We start from the raw sequence: 14197 nt of genomic DNA on the forward strand, positions 1-14197 counted from the left end.
AACCTCTGTGTTTCTTTTAATAAATAAAATCATTACTTATCTTATAATACTTATCTTATAATAACAAAAAGAAATATCAATCTAAAAAAATAATGATGCTATAAAGTATTCTAAAGAATTATTATTATTATTGAAGTTAAAATGTTTCTAAAAAAATTTAAAACTTTATTTTATATTTAGTTATTTTTTTCCAGACTTAAGATAATTGCTGAAGACACGGGCGAGCCGAAGCTGGAATCCGATCCTCTCTTCCTATTGGTCAACGCGGTGTCACGTGACTCAAAATGTCCCAGGTTCAACCACAGGAAAGTCGATTTGAAAACTTCCGAAGATCACAAGCCCGGTGCTTGGTAAGTTTGTTGAAATTATTAAATGAGTTTTTATGTTATCTATTAACTTTATAAAACTTTGGTACGGCTTGAACTTTTTATTTTTGTAAAAAAAGGGTAAAGAGAAAAACTTTAACAAAGATTTTAACTTTTTTTTATTTAATCGTGGTTGATAAAGTTTTCTGATGTGATGAAAATTTAAAGGTAACTAAAAATAAAACATTGTTTTACAAAATTATTCAAAAAGAAATAAACATTTAATTGTACATTATTTCCTTAAGTTTTTCAACAAAACCATAACTTTATCATTAACATTCAGGGTGGTTGATATGGAAGCCAACGTGGAAGATTCTTCAACTTTGAAGTACGAATTGCTGCCAGGCCTATTTCATTCGTATTTCACATTGCACAGCAAGAAGAGCATTGCTAAAATATATTTGAAAGAAAAGTTGGACCGCGAGAACTTTGAACAGCTTCAATTGAAGGTATACAAGTTTTAATAAAAGATTATTCGAGTAAACTGAATTTTATTGTTTAATTTATTATTTATTTTGTTTTTAAGTTTAACAGTTCATTTGTACTAACTTTTTACCTATGTCAATACTATGCCCTGTAAATGTGTTTGTTTTAGATTAGCTTTTTACTTTGAATGAAACAGCTTTTATTTTTATCGATCAAAATAATTTCTTATATAGAAAATTGTACAATATTTCAAATTCATTTTTTTTCAGGTCAAAGCTTCCGGGGTGCCGGGAAACTTAAAAGTTTTCGGCGAAAGTTGCAATGATGTCGTCACAATACACTTCACGGTCACGGACGTCAACGACAACATCCCGTACTTCTCTAAAAAGCATTATCAATTCAACTTGCCGGAGGGCGACACTCACGGTCGGTTAAATTCTGATGGTTTTGAAATTTTAGTGTTATCTAAAGAATATTTGTTAAAACTTATATTGTTTTTTGTCATAAAAAATGCTACTGGGCATTTCTTTTTTATCTGAGCCACATGCATTTTATTTCAGGCCGTTTAATTGGAAAAGTGGAAGCTTTCGACGAAGACTTGTACTCCAATTTGACTTACTCGATTGTCTCACAAGTCAACAATTTGAACATTGATAGTAAATCGGGTAACTTTTTACTTGTAATATAGTTAATTATATTATGCTATGGTTGGTTTATAAACAATTAATACATTCAAAAAGAAAAAAGATTACACTACTAGATAATATACAAGGTTTAAAATGAAATGAGTTTTAATTAAAGTTCAGAACAAAATAATAGAAACTTTTTCACAAACTTCATATTACTAATAAAAAAAGGTCAAATATTCCAAACTGGCGTGTTGGACCGTGAGCTCGTTTCCTCTTACGACTTGCAAGTCGAAGTTTCTGACGTCACACACAAATCGCACGTTTCAGTGACCATTGACATCGATGACGTCAACAACAACGCCCCAAAGTTCGTGAGAGAGTCCCGTGATGATATAATAGTCGTCAGCGTGAAGGGCCAAACTCTTCCTGAAGGTTTTTAGTTTAATTTAAATTGTAAAATTTTTCCTCGCAATGTTGATTTAAATTTTAATTTATTTTGTGTTTTGTGGGTTTTTATAAATATATATAACATTTGTGGTTGCATATGTCAATTTATTTTTAAATTTTATTCTTATCGCTGATTTTAGACAGCGAACAAAGAACTATTTTTTAATGCAGTTCTTGTAAACTTATGGCTGTAAAAAATTACCAAATTGATGCCTGGAAATCTTTTTTTTTTAAAGTCGCTTTTAACCATTACTTCACGCAACATTTATTGACCATTCAAGTTGTAAACTGCGCCAATTCTGTTTGCTAAACTTACATTCAAACAAACAGGTTATCAGATAGGCGACTTGCAGGCATTCGATGCGGACGAAGGTGTGAACTCGCAAATAACTTACTCGATCGAACAATCAAACACTGAGTTGTTTCATGTTGATAAAAATGAGGGCATATTGAAGCTTGCCAGCAGTTTCGATAAGGTTTGTTCTTTCTGAAAGTTTGATAAGAAATGTTGTGTATTAAATTTATAAACAAGTGAACTTTTATTTTGCAAACTGTTAAGTATATTTTTTGATAGGTTTTTGTGTCAAAAACTATTATAAAACAACAAATGCGGTAATAAGATTACCTGCATATTTCTAGTTTAAAAAAAAAAAATTAACAAAAAGTAAAATCTTTCCGACTAGTTTTTAATAACTTATTTAAGAACACCATTTCAATCTAAAAAAGCTTACAATAAATATTATTAATTTCCAAATGAAAGATAAAATGTTTAATGTACAAATTTTTAGAATAAAACAGAGACTAACTATTTATAATTTCGATTAGCATATATTACCACCATATTATGTATTAACACACAGAAGAAAGTTGGTTTGTATAGAATAAATGTCAAGGCAAAAGATAATGGGATTCCTTCGTTCGCAACCACAAAATCATTAATTGTTAGTTTTATTTATCTACATTTAAAAAAAATTTGTTATTGGAATGTAAAAATATTTTTTGTGTATCTGTTACTTGCTATAAAACTAAAAAGCATATCGTATTTTATCACTAAAAAAATACCCGGTGTTAATTAATGTTAATTTAATTTGTTTATGTTTCAATGTGTTAAAAAGTTTTAATGTATATATATTTTTTAATTTTAAAGCATATGAATTTTTGTATATTTATAAAAAAACCCTATCGCTTGTGGTTATTAATCTGCAAAATACTTTGTTTCAGATCAAAATAACCGAAAGTGATAATGTGAGTTATTTCAACGAAACCAGATATATATTTGAAGAAGAAAGGAGCAAATTAAAGGCTAGATATTCCATTGGAAGGTTTATGTTTGATAAATTGTTGATTAAAATTTTCAAGTTGAACAAAAGTTAAACTCGAATGTTATTCATTTTAAAAAGTTTACTGTCATGTCAAACATTTTGTTTATTAAATTAATATTTATAAAAGTTTTTGAAAAATTTTTATATATGACCAAAGTGTATGCTGAACTTTACCATTGGTACGCTGAACTTTATTTTTTGAAATTTAAAATATCTGTTGATTAATTACTAATATTTTTAACAATAGTCTTTTGATTTTTTACAGTGTTAGACAAAAGGATTTACGTTCAAAGGGAGATTCAGGTGGATTTTATTTGAAGAGTGGAAATGAAAAAGGCCATTTCTACTTGAACTCAACAACTGGTGAAATTATTACCATGAAAAATTTGAAACGCTCGACTCAACAAAGCTACAATTTAGTTGTAAGTTTTTTTGTTTATTTAACAAAGATATTACTTCCTAGTTAAAAACTACATAAGTTAATTAAAGTTTTGTAAAATTTCTCAAATATCCGGTGTCATTTTAATTTTCAATAAAGAGTTAGTCTGTGTTGAGTTTAATAAAACATTATTAATTACTCAACAAAGCCACAATTCAGTGGTTAGTTTTATATAGTTGCAAATGTTTCTATAAAAAAGAAATTGAATAACATTTTAAATTTAATTTTAAAAATTTTACTTCTATTTGATTAGTTATCGCAAAACACAGTTAGTCTGTGTTAAATTTAATAAAGTATTATTACTTACTTGTAATGATATACAGGTGATGAAAGTTAAAAACAAGATAATCGACGAAACAAATCCAATTACTGTGAGCATTCAAGTTTCGAGTTCAAATTTGTTTTATCCCGAGTTCGCCAAAAACATATATCATTCGTCCGTAGACAGGCAATCTGAAGTTAACACAAAAGTAGTTGATTTTGTTTTGAAAATACTTGATATCTTATGAACGAATGTTACTTAAATTTTTTTTCAACCAGCTTGTACAAATTGCAAACTAAAATATATAAGAAACCTTAATAATTACTTACATTTTTAAAACAAAAGCAGTTGTTTTTTTACTGTTTTCACTTTAGAAATTAAACAAACTTAAAAAAAAATTAATATTAAGTTTGTTTTAATGGAGTTAACTTTCAAATTATACATTTAGTTTTACAGAAAAAAGTTTAACTATTGATTTAAAACATTGAAATAACAGCTAATGAAATTTTAATGAGTATAAGTTCATATTTTTTAAAATATAATAAGTATTTAATACTCAATGTCTTGAAACATGTTTTTAATTCGTTTTATTATTAATTTATATAAAAGCTTTAGTCAACTTTATAAACTAAACATCATTTTTAGGTAATAAAGGTCACTGCGAGCGATGATGACGTTGGCAGAAGCGGAGGTGTGACGTATTCCATCACGTCACAATTCCCGCCTGTCACGTCACGATTGTTCAAAATAAACAGGTTCACCGGGCAGGTGTCAACTGCAGCGATGTTGAACAAAACTGGAGAAGAAGAATACATAATTGTTGTTAATGTGAGTATAAATTGAAAGAAACGTGTATATATATATTTTACAATATGTTTTATTTTACTTTAAGTTGAGTAATAAAAAGTTCTCAACTTGTGTTCATGTAAGGTAGGGGTGGGCAACGTAAATATTTGACGGGCCGGATCCAGAAAAATATAGTCCTCAGCGGGCCGGATCATTTCAAGTTAGTGATCTTTGGATTCAGCTGAATCCTTTTTTGAGATCCGGATCCCACTTTAAACATATTATCCGGATCCGGCTAAATACTAATTTTAGACAAAGATCTAGATCCGAATGGAAGCTAATTTCAAGAAGATTTGGATCCGGTTAGATGCTTATTGATCGGGTATTTCAGAATTTTGAATCAATATATTAATTACCAAGGTTCTCAAGTATGAAATTTTATGTTAAATTTAGTTAAGTATTCATAATTCTATATATATTATAACTCTGGACCGAATTAATACTAGTTAGTCCTAAAAAATTATAATTTGGTTACTAAAAGTTACTCGAGCTTAACATTTTAAGGCTAAAACATAAAAAAATGCCAACTATTCGAAATTAATTAAATTTGGAAATCCTTATCTGGAGTTTATATTGATAATATTTGTTCAAAAATTAAAAAACAATACAATATTAAACTACTATTATTTAATTTGATTAAGCTAAAGAAGATTCATTACATTTTTTGCATGTATAAAAGAAACAAAACAAAAAATAATTCTGATATAATAAACTGTTTTACCATAAAAAGCAAAAAAATAAATAAATAAAAGATCTCGATGAAACACTTACGGTTGATCATGTATTAGAGTTGTTTAAATCTAGTTGCATGTCAGTTTTGGAAAATCTGCAAGTGCACTAAAACACCGATTAGGTTTGAAGTTAGCTTATCCTTGTTAATGTTTATGGTCGGAAATGTTTGTTTTCAAATGTATGAAGTATCGAACAACACAACTAGTTCCATGGTCATCTTTAGAAGTTGACAAACTTTGGGTCGATCAATTATACATAAAATCTATCTAAAAATTTTATAAAAGCAACAAAAATTATATGTTTGATTTCAAATTTTCTTATTAACTTATTTAAAAAACAGTTTAGCCTAGATAACAAATTACTTTGGCTTGAAATTTTAACACTTTTACCTTCAAAATATCAAATAGTTATAATTAACTTACGAAGTTTAACCAAGTTCTGTACTTTAAAAATATTATTATCAAACAGTGCACCTAAAATACTTTAATAAGTGTACTAACATAAAATAACGAAATATTTAAACAAAAAAGAAATTAATAATTATTTTTAGCATAACAAACCTTTTAGTTTAATAGACTTTAAGATTAAGATCGATTTCACTAGTGAAAATATTACTAAACGAAAAACTAAAACATAAAACTGTCACATTATACTTTAAATGTCAAGTTTAAAGAATTTAGCAAGAATAATTACGCTAAAAAGAAGTCAATGAGGCATTTTTGGATCATAAAAGTTTTTAGTAAGTTGTTTAAAATCTGGAAGTTTATTTGAAGTAGATATTCTCAGTAATGACTGCAAATTGGTATCAGTAAGATTTGAACGCAGCTTAATTTTGTTTATATACATGGTTAAGATTGTTTGTTTGCAAAAATATGTAGACCAAAACAGAACAAATAACTTTATTGTCATCTTAATTTAAATTAACAAACTTTGACTTGTTAAGTAAGTCATAAAATCTGTCAACTTTTCAGTTTTGAACTTTTCTTTTTGTGTACTGCCACATTAAAGTTCAACAGTTCTAACAATATTACTAAGTACATTTTCGGTGTCAAACGTCGACGGTGATGAAACAATGTCAAATTCTTCACTTAATTGTTAAAAGTCTGCAAAACGACGACCAAACTTATTATCAAGTGAAACTATTGTCATCAATTGGTCATCACTAAAATTAACCATAAAAAGTCCTTTTTGAAAAAACAATCGCAGAAAAAGTGCAAATTGTAGTCTAAACTTAAAACATTTTAAAAATATTTAAATTTGAGCAGTTTGACTTAGAAAATTTGTCGATGTTTAATAAGATATTTTTTTTACTTTTAAACAACTCAATACTTATCTGGAAAAGACAACAACTTTTTACACGTCTATGTTTTATGAAAACATTGTGGTAGGTAAGATCATCAAAGTTACTTCAGCAAACAATTGCTTTTGGATAATTTGAGAAAGGATTACTTCAACTGACTTAAAACAGAACAAGATACTATAACAAAATAGTGTTTTATCACCACAAAATAATAAGCCATTTAACAAACGTTTTCACGGTCAAAGTCTTACAGTTTTGTTTAATGAAATAGTTCAAAAAAGGTTTTGTACAAGTTTTGTGATAATTAAATTGGCTGGCCGGATTTTATATAAATTTTGAAAATGCTTAGCAGGCCGGATCATTCACTTGCGGGCCGGATTCCATTTAAAATTAAAAAAGGTTTGGGGGCCGGTCATTTTCACTCTGCGGGCCGGATCAGGCCCGCGGGCCGTACGTTGCCCACCCCTAATGTAAGGAGACAAATTAGATTTTATTTCTTAATGATCTGTAAAAATTAAATACAATATATTTTAATTTACTAGTAATCTTTTGTAGATATTAAAAACTATCTGTTGAAATAAAACAATTTGATTTACAGGCGACTGACAACGGCATGCTAAAGAAGTTATCCAACAGTGTCAGCGTGATAATTAGAATAACAAACGAGTATGAACCCGAAATCAGTTGTCCGAAAAACGTAGTCGTACCAGAAAACGTCCGAGTTCCCGTGTCTATTGCGAAGTGCATTGTTACCAACAAGCAGTTGAATTCCACTGTGAAATTCGGTGTTCAGTCTGCAGAGGAAAGAGTTTTCAAAATTGATGCTTTTACTGGTTAGTTTTTTGTTTCACCATAAGCTTAGCAGGTTTCCGCAGTTCCCTAGATGAACTTTTATTTATGTAAATTAAACAAAATATTTATTTGTTAGTATTGTGTTTATAAACTAAATTGTCAATGTACTTGTTAAAAGAATACACTAGTTACATAAAACTATAAAAAAAAACTTATTAAATCAAATATCTTAATGCATTATTTTTTTTTGCATTAGTTATTTTCGTTGTTGTAAAAATAAAGTGTTATGAATTGAAACTATCGGAATTGTTGATATTTAGTGTCTCATTACTTATTCATGTCGTTTTACCGCGTTTTACCGGATAGCGAAAGTCAAGTTTATCATTTTATTTATTGGTTGTTTCAAATATTTCCCCTTTCATCCGGTTTCTATTGAGCAAGAGTATTTATTCATTGTCACATGGATTGTTAGCTACAATTTTTTAAATGAGGATTTATTTTTTTAATAGAAATTTATATTCAAATTTATTTATCAATGGAAAAATGTATTCGAAAAACTTCATTTAGGCTGTAAATCGAAAAAGAATTATACACATATGTTTTGTGATTTATATTGGTCATACTTTACTTGTTGCTGTTTTATTATAAAGTATTTTGTTATTTCCAGGTGAAGTTGTGTTGACAAGAAAGTTGGATTTCGAAAATATGAACCGACATTGTGCGAATGTGACAGCTGAAAGCTTGACAAACAAGAAAATTGCAAAACAAGTATGTTTTTATGAAATAAATTAAAGTTTTGTTTATAATGTTAGAATATGGAAAAAAAATCTTGATTCATAGTTTTTTGTTTAGAAGACTTACAACGCTTAACTATTTGAAATATTTTAAAAGTTTAAGATTTATTATATTAATTTATTTATTACATTTATTAAAACATAGATAAAACTTGAAATTGTTTTATAGTTTTTGAACAAAACATTTACATAGTGTTATTGTTTGAATTTTTTAGATTTTTTGCATCGATGTCCGAGACGTGAATGATGTTCGACCGAAATTTACATCGTCACTGTATCGAGTGTATTTGATGGAAAACCAGCAAACGAACACAATCGTCACTAAAATAACAGCTCGTGACAACGAACAAGGTGAATATGTTTACTTAAAAAACAAACTGTAGTGTTTAAGCAAGCATTAAGAACCTTTTTTAAGCTGTTTTTTTAACTATTAAGTTTAAGCCGTCAGCTTTATTATAGATACACGTTTGGTAAACGTGTTTTAAAAGAATATTTTTTTTTTCTTTAAGCGCTCAAATAAAAAGATTAAAAAAATTGAGTTTCTGCTTTTATAGCATGTTGCCTGTTGTAATATTTTTTAAATTGTAGTATGTGATATTATATTAAGGTGACAACGGTAAAATCCGATACTCAATAACAAACACGAGCGACTCGGATATTGTAAAAATTAATCCGCTGTCTGGCGCTGTAACTCTGGTTAAAGAAGTCGACTACGAAGTGAAAAACATCTACAAGTTTGAAGGTATGTCAAAAAAATAAAATTTTATCAATTAATCCCTAGTGAAATCTGTACTTTTCAGAATACTATATTTTTATTTTGTAAGTTTTACTTTGTTTTATCTAATAAAAATTTCAAACTGCTAGCGAAAAACAAATAATTGATAAAAAGTGATTTTGAAAAATTAAAAATTTATTGAAAATGATAACTAAGTCTTTTTTAATTTACTTTTTTTGATATAATAGAAGTATTAAACTACTAACTAACAAGCTAAAAGTAAATTAATAAACAAAAATATTTTTCAAGTTATAAACTAAAAAAAAAATTCAACCATTTTTCCCAGTCGTGGCCAGGGACAGCGGAAATCCGCCACTCGAGGGCGTGAGCGTGCTGCAAATAGAAATAATCGACGTGAACGAGCACCGGCCAGTCATCCACCCTTCCAAGTACAACTCCAGGGGCCGGGTGCACACCGCTCACCCCAACATAACCAGGGTGTACTTGCGGGAGGGTTCATTGGTTGCTAAGCAACTGGTGTACACGGTGGTTGCCACGGACGGTGACCGCAACAACATACTTCACTACTCCATGACAGGTTGGGAAAAATATAATAGTCTTATTAAGTTTAAAACTTTAAAAATATATTTATAAACTACAGTATTAAGTTATAAAAATATGTTGCTGATTGTTGTAAACAGTGTGTAAAAAAAGATTTATAATGTTGTTTGTTTGTTTAAATTTTCCTTATAAAAATTATAAGTTTTATTTTGTAATTTTTTCAACGCTAATACAAAAGTATAGTTGTGTTAACAATTTACTATTTTAAACTTATAGGTTATAAAAGGTAGTTGAAACAAAAAACTTAATAAATGTGATACAACTTCCAAAGGTGGCCACGGTCATTTCGAAATCAACTCGTCAAACGGCGAGATAAGCACCGTCAGACCGCTGGATAGGGAGAAAATACCGTTCTACTGGCTGCTCGTTGTCGTCAGCGACGGTGTGCTGACCTCTAGCGGATTCGTGGAAGTTTACGTTGATGACGTCAACGACAATTCTCCCCGCTTCGAAGAAAGTTCGTATACAGTAGACGTGCGTGAAAACTTGTCCAGGTTTAATTTTGTTTTGTTAAATATGTTGGATGTTTTTTTTTAGTTGAAGTTTTTATAATTTAAATTTAAAAAAACTTAATCCTTTTCTACTTAATTTTTGTTTAATTTTTTTTACGTTTTTTATAAAATCTATTTTTTAGACTTTACCTAATTTTTTCTATGACGTCGCTTTAAATGACGTAATGTCTTCAGGGGCCAGTTCGTGACGTCAGTGGCTGCCAGTGACGACGACTCGGGAGAAAACGCGGAAATAATCTACAGCTTGCACAGTGACGACACAATCAGCTTGAGCATGTTCGAAGTTGATGACGTCACGGGTCTGGTGACCACGTCACTTCCGCTCGACCGCGAGGCTTCCCGCCAGCACCATTTGGTTGTCATAGCAACCGATAAGTCTCCCCGGCAACCCAGAAACGCTTCGGTGCAGCTCGTTGTCAACGGTTTGTTGCTACAAGTGCAATTTTTTAAATTAAAAAGGTTTACAAGTACATTTTTGAGGTTTTACTTTTGTTTAATTTTACAAAAAAAAAACATTCAAACATTTAGTTTAGTAAAAACTTGGAATTCAGTAACAATAGTTTATGAAGTAAAATTGATCTTGTCTTGCAAAATAAGTTACGGCGTTAAAAACAGTGTATTTATTGGTTCTTCATACAAATTGAATAGTTCTAGTTTGAAGTAATTCAGTATCTATTGTATTTCAAGAATGTGCAAGAACAATTGAACTAAGGCAAGATAAAATATCAATTAAATTTTTTTGCTTGAACAAACTTATTTTAAAACTGTTTGTTATTATATATGTTTACGTTTTAAGTTTTAAATCAATTTGTAATTTTTACTTTTTTTTTTACTAAAGAGATAATTTCCTTTGTATACAGTTTAAGATAATGTTTATCTAATGACTATTAAATGCAAGTATATAATTTTGACTTAAAAACTTTATGTACTGTAACTTTGGCTAATATTAAGCTGAAAAAAAAATATTTTGCTTATTTTTTTCATAAACACTAAAAGTACAGTATTCAAAACAGCAGTTATTCTAATTTAATAAACTAAGTTAATCGTATCATTCTATTGTTTTTTTATATATTTAATTTTAAACTCATTTTTTTTTGTTATAAGCTAAACTTGAAATAATGTTTTTTTTTTTGTAATTTTAAGTATAGTTTAATTTTTTTTTTAAAGAAGATAATCTTTATTGGTAGAATTTAGTTTTATTAAAAATAAAACTTTGATTTCGTTATTTTTAATTTTTCTACTGATTATACAAATCAGTACAAATCACAGCTATATAAAGCTTAAGAGTTCATTTATTTTTATAAAAATTAAACAATGTGTTATTATAGTGTAATAAATTTAGTCTTTTAAACAATAGAATCTCTAGTTATTTTTAAATAAAAAACTACAAGCTATTCGGGTTGAAAACAAAATTTAAACTTTACATATATCAGTAGAAATGAGTTAAATCTACATGATTAAAAAAAAAACAAAAATTAAACTCATTATAATTGTACTAATTAAAACTTTATATAAATGGGTTAAAAAACTTTTATACAACACAAAAAGAAGAATATAATTAAAACTAAAATAAAAATCTAACAAAATAAAGCAAAAGCAAAAAGTTGCCAAGCTGATAATAAAAGCGCGCTTAAACTAAGTAAGTTCAACATGCGAGCAAAAATTAGGTTTATATACCGCATATGCGCGTTTTACAAACAGCAGAGTGGCGCAGCGGAAGCGTGCTGGGCCCATAACCCAGAGGTCGATGGATCGAAACCATCCTCTGCTACCTTCTCGCTGTAATCGTATAGTGGTTAGTACTTCACGTTGTGGCCGTGACAACCCAGGTTCGAATCCTGGTTACAGCACCTTTTTTCAAATAAATTTTTAACTCTGGCTTCGTTTTATTTTGAACATTTTTTTTATCAAATATGTTTTTTTCTTAAATTCTAGTTGAATTACAACAATTAAAAAACTCAAGTTAAACTTTTTATAATAGCAAATAAAAAAAAAAGTTTGAATAAGTATTTAAATTTAATTTCTTTATGGTTGTTAATTAAAACTTTGCTTATTTTTACACAGTACTTCTTTAAGCTACACAGTAATATTTTCTTGCCTATGTTCAAATCCTGGTTACAGAACGTTTTTGCCTGCAAAAAATATTTTTATTATTATTTGATCACTAACATTTTATTTCGTACGTTTTTTTATTAAATCAGCATAAAAACAGTAAAATAACTATAAGTTTAAGTGCTTGTAAGTATTAATTTTGAAAAATTTAAAATTTAATTCTTCTTTTACATTTATGTAAACTGTTAAGTGACAAACAAAAAGTTTTATATATACTTTTTGATAGTTTATTTTAAAATGTAAAACTAAAAAAAAACACAAAACATTTGATCCTTTTTTGCTTTTAAAAACTAATTATTTTAAAGTTTTTTCATGCGGACTCAGTGAAAATTTATTTAAGTTAAAAAACTATAACTATTTATATTTATAAATTTATATATATGTATATCGAAAGTATGTTCAATAAAACATTATATATTTATAGAAGGACTGCTTTAAATCAGTAGATAAAGCTATCATTAGTTTATAATTACATAATTGTTAATAATTACAATTTAACCTCAATGTATCAGAAAAAGTTGTGAATACCAACTTTACAAAAACTAAAATAATCAATTTAGAAAAAAAAAACATCTTTTCTGATACGAAATGTCATAAATAAATTTTTATAAAATCTTAACTTTTTTTTAGTTGTCGATGAAAACGACAACTACCCTGAGTTCAAGAAAAATTTCATACAAAGAAAAATTGAAAGGGGAGAAAAAATTGAACCAATCAAAATAGAAGCGACCGACTTGGACGAAGGAATAAATTCCCAAATCACCTACAAGTAATTAAATCATTTGAAAATATTTAAAAACTAGTTTCAACATTTTTAAAGTTTTTTTTTTCCAGGCTTCACAACTACGATTATTACTTTTCGATAAGCGAAGAAAGCGGAGTTTTGAAACAAGATAAAGTGGTGCCGAATTCAGTTTATTATTTGAACGTGTCAGCCCAGGACAGTGGGCGAAACCCCAAAACAATTTTCGCCGTCGTTAAAAGTATTTTGATTTATTCTATTCTTTAAATAAAATATTAATTTTAATTTATCAATTCACAGTTGAAGTAGGCTCTGTGCCAGAAAGTGGTCTGGTCAATAAAAAAGTTTTGTCAATGAAAATTTCCGAAGCGCTGTCGGTGAACCACGTTGTTTACGATGTTAGTTTGAAGTTTATTACAACAATAGTTTATTTATTGTTTAAATTAGTGTATAAAATAAAAAAGCGTTTATTTTTGATATTAAAAAAATGTTTTTACTTATAAAACTGGCAAATATTAGTAGTTATGCCTATACTTTCATACAGTCATCTTTATATGTTTTGGTTTTAAGAAAACAAGTAGAGAGATCTCAACTATTGGAGAAGAAATAATGAATTTATTCTTTCAAAAATTTATTTTAAAAAACTAAGTTTCGGTCAAAGACCTCGTCAGTGCTTAAATAAATCTTAATCAATATTTTGAATAAGATTTAGTTAAGCACTGACGAGGTCTTTGACCGAAACTTAGTTTGTAAAATAAATTCTTGAAAGAATAAATTCATACAGTCATCTTTTTCATAAAGCTTTTGATATAATTATGTACAAATAAGTATGTATAATTATGTATAATAAGGTTGATTAAATAAGTACACTATTTTTTATTTCACAATTTTCCAGCTGCAAGACGCGGTGATCGGTCGCGTGTCAGATTTCCACTATGACGTAATAAGCAGAGACGAAAGGAGAATTTTTCACACCGACCAGCACGGAAGAGTTGTGGCCGAAAAACCGAAACTGCTTGACTTTGAGTCGAAACAAAAGTAATTGAATAGTTTAATTGTAAATTTAAATATTTATTAATTTATCATTAATTAACCTAATTAATGTGTAATATAAGTTAGTTTAAACAACCAGTTGTCCTCA

The 14197-nt window shown here is 28.3% G+C and overlaps 1 protein-coding gene and 2 non-coding genes across 3 annotated transcripts in view; all 3 read left to right on the top strand.

The window, feature by feature from the left end:
- LOC145845140 (protein dachsous-like) overlaps positions 1–14197 on the top strand; it is a 49376-nt gene that overhangs the window by 20529 nt on the left and 14650 nt on the right. The window contains exons 14-35 of the mRNA XM_082952562.1: positions 195–350; positions 649–814; positions 1061–1217; positions 1352–1456; positions 1649–1852; positions 2198–2343; positions 2728–2808; positions 3089–3189; positions 3455–3611; positions 3952–4098; positions 4536–4718; positions 7367–7601; positions 8228–8328; positions 8570–8705; positions 8962–9096; positions 9416–9667; positions 9962–10184; positions 10377–10624; positions 12945–13083; positions 13149–13297; positions 13357–13454; positions 13952–14094. Of these exons, the coding sequence (XP_082808688.1) occupies positions 195–350; positions 649–814; positions 1061–1217; positions 1352–1456; positions 1649–1852; positions 2198–2343; positions 2728–2808; positions 3089–3189; positions 3455–3611; positions 3952–4098; positions 4536–4718; positions 7367–7601; positions 8228–8328; positions 8570–8705; positions 8962–9096; positions 9416–9667; positions 9962–10184; positions 10377–10624; positions 12945–13083; positions 13149–13297; positions 13357–13454; positions 13952–14094 (3462 nt within the window). The remainder of the gene's footprint in view (positions 1–194; positions 351–648; positions 815–1060; positions 1218–1351; positions 1457–1648; positions 1853–2197; positions 2344–2727; positions 2809–3088; positions 3190–3454; positions 3612–3951; positions 4099–4535; positions 4719–7366; positions 7602–8227; positions 8329–8569; positions 8706–8961; positions 9097–9415; positions 9668–9961; positions 10185–10376; positions 10625–12944; positions 13084–13148; positions 13298–13356; positions 13455–13951; positions 14095–14197) is intronic.
- Positions 11902–11973, top strand: Trnam-cau (transfer RNA methionine (anticodon CAU)). Its single transcript has one exon. It is a non-coding gene; the product is annotated as a tRNA-Met (tRNA).
- Trnah-gug (transfer RNA histidin (anticodon GUG)) lies at positions 11981–12052 on the top strand. The gene has a single exon. It is a non-coding gene; the product is annotated as a tRNA-His (tRNA).

Source organism: Thalia democratica, chromosome 9 (genome assembly GCF_965202585.1).
Source record: "Thalia democratica chromosome 9, ktThaDemo2.hap1.1, whole genome shotgun sequence".
Lineage (NCBI taxonomy): Eukaryota > Metazoa > Chordata > Thaliacea > Salpida > Salpidae > Thalia > Thalia democratica.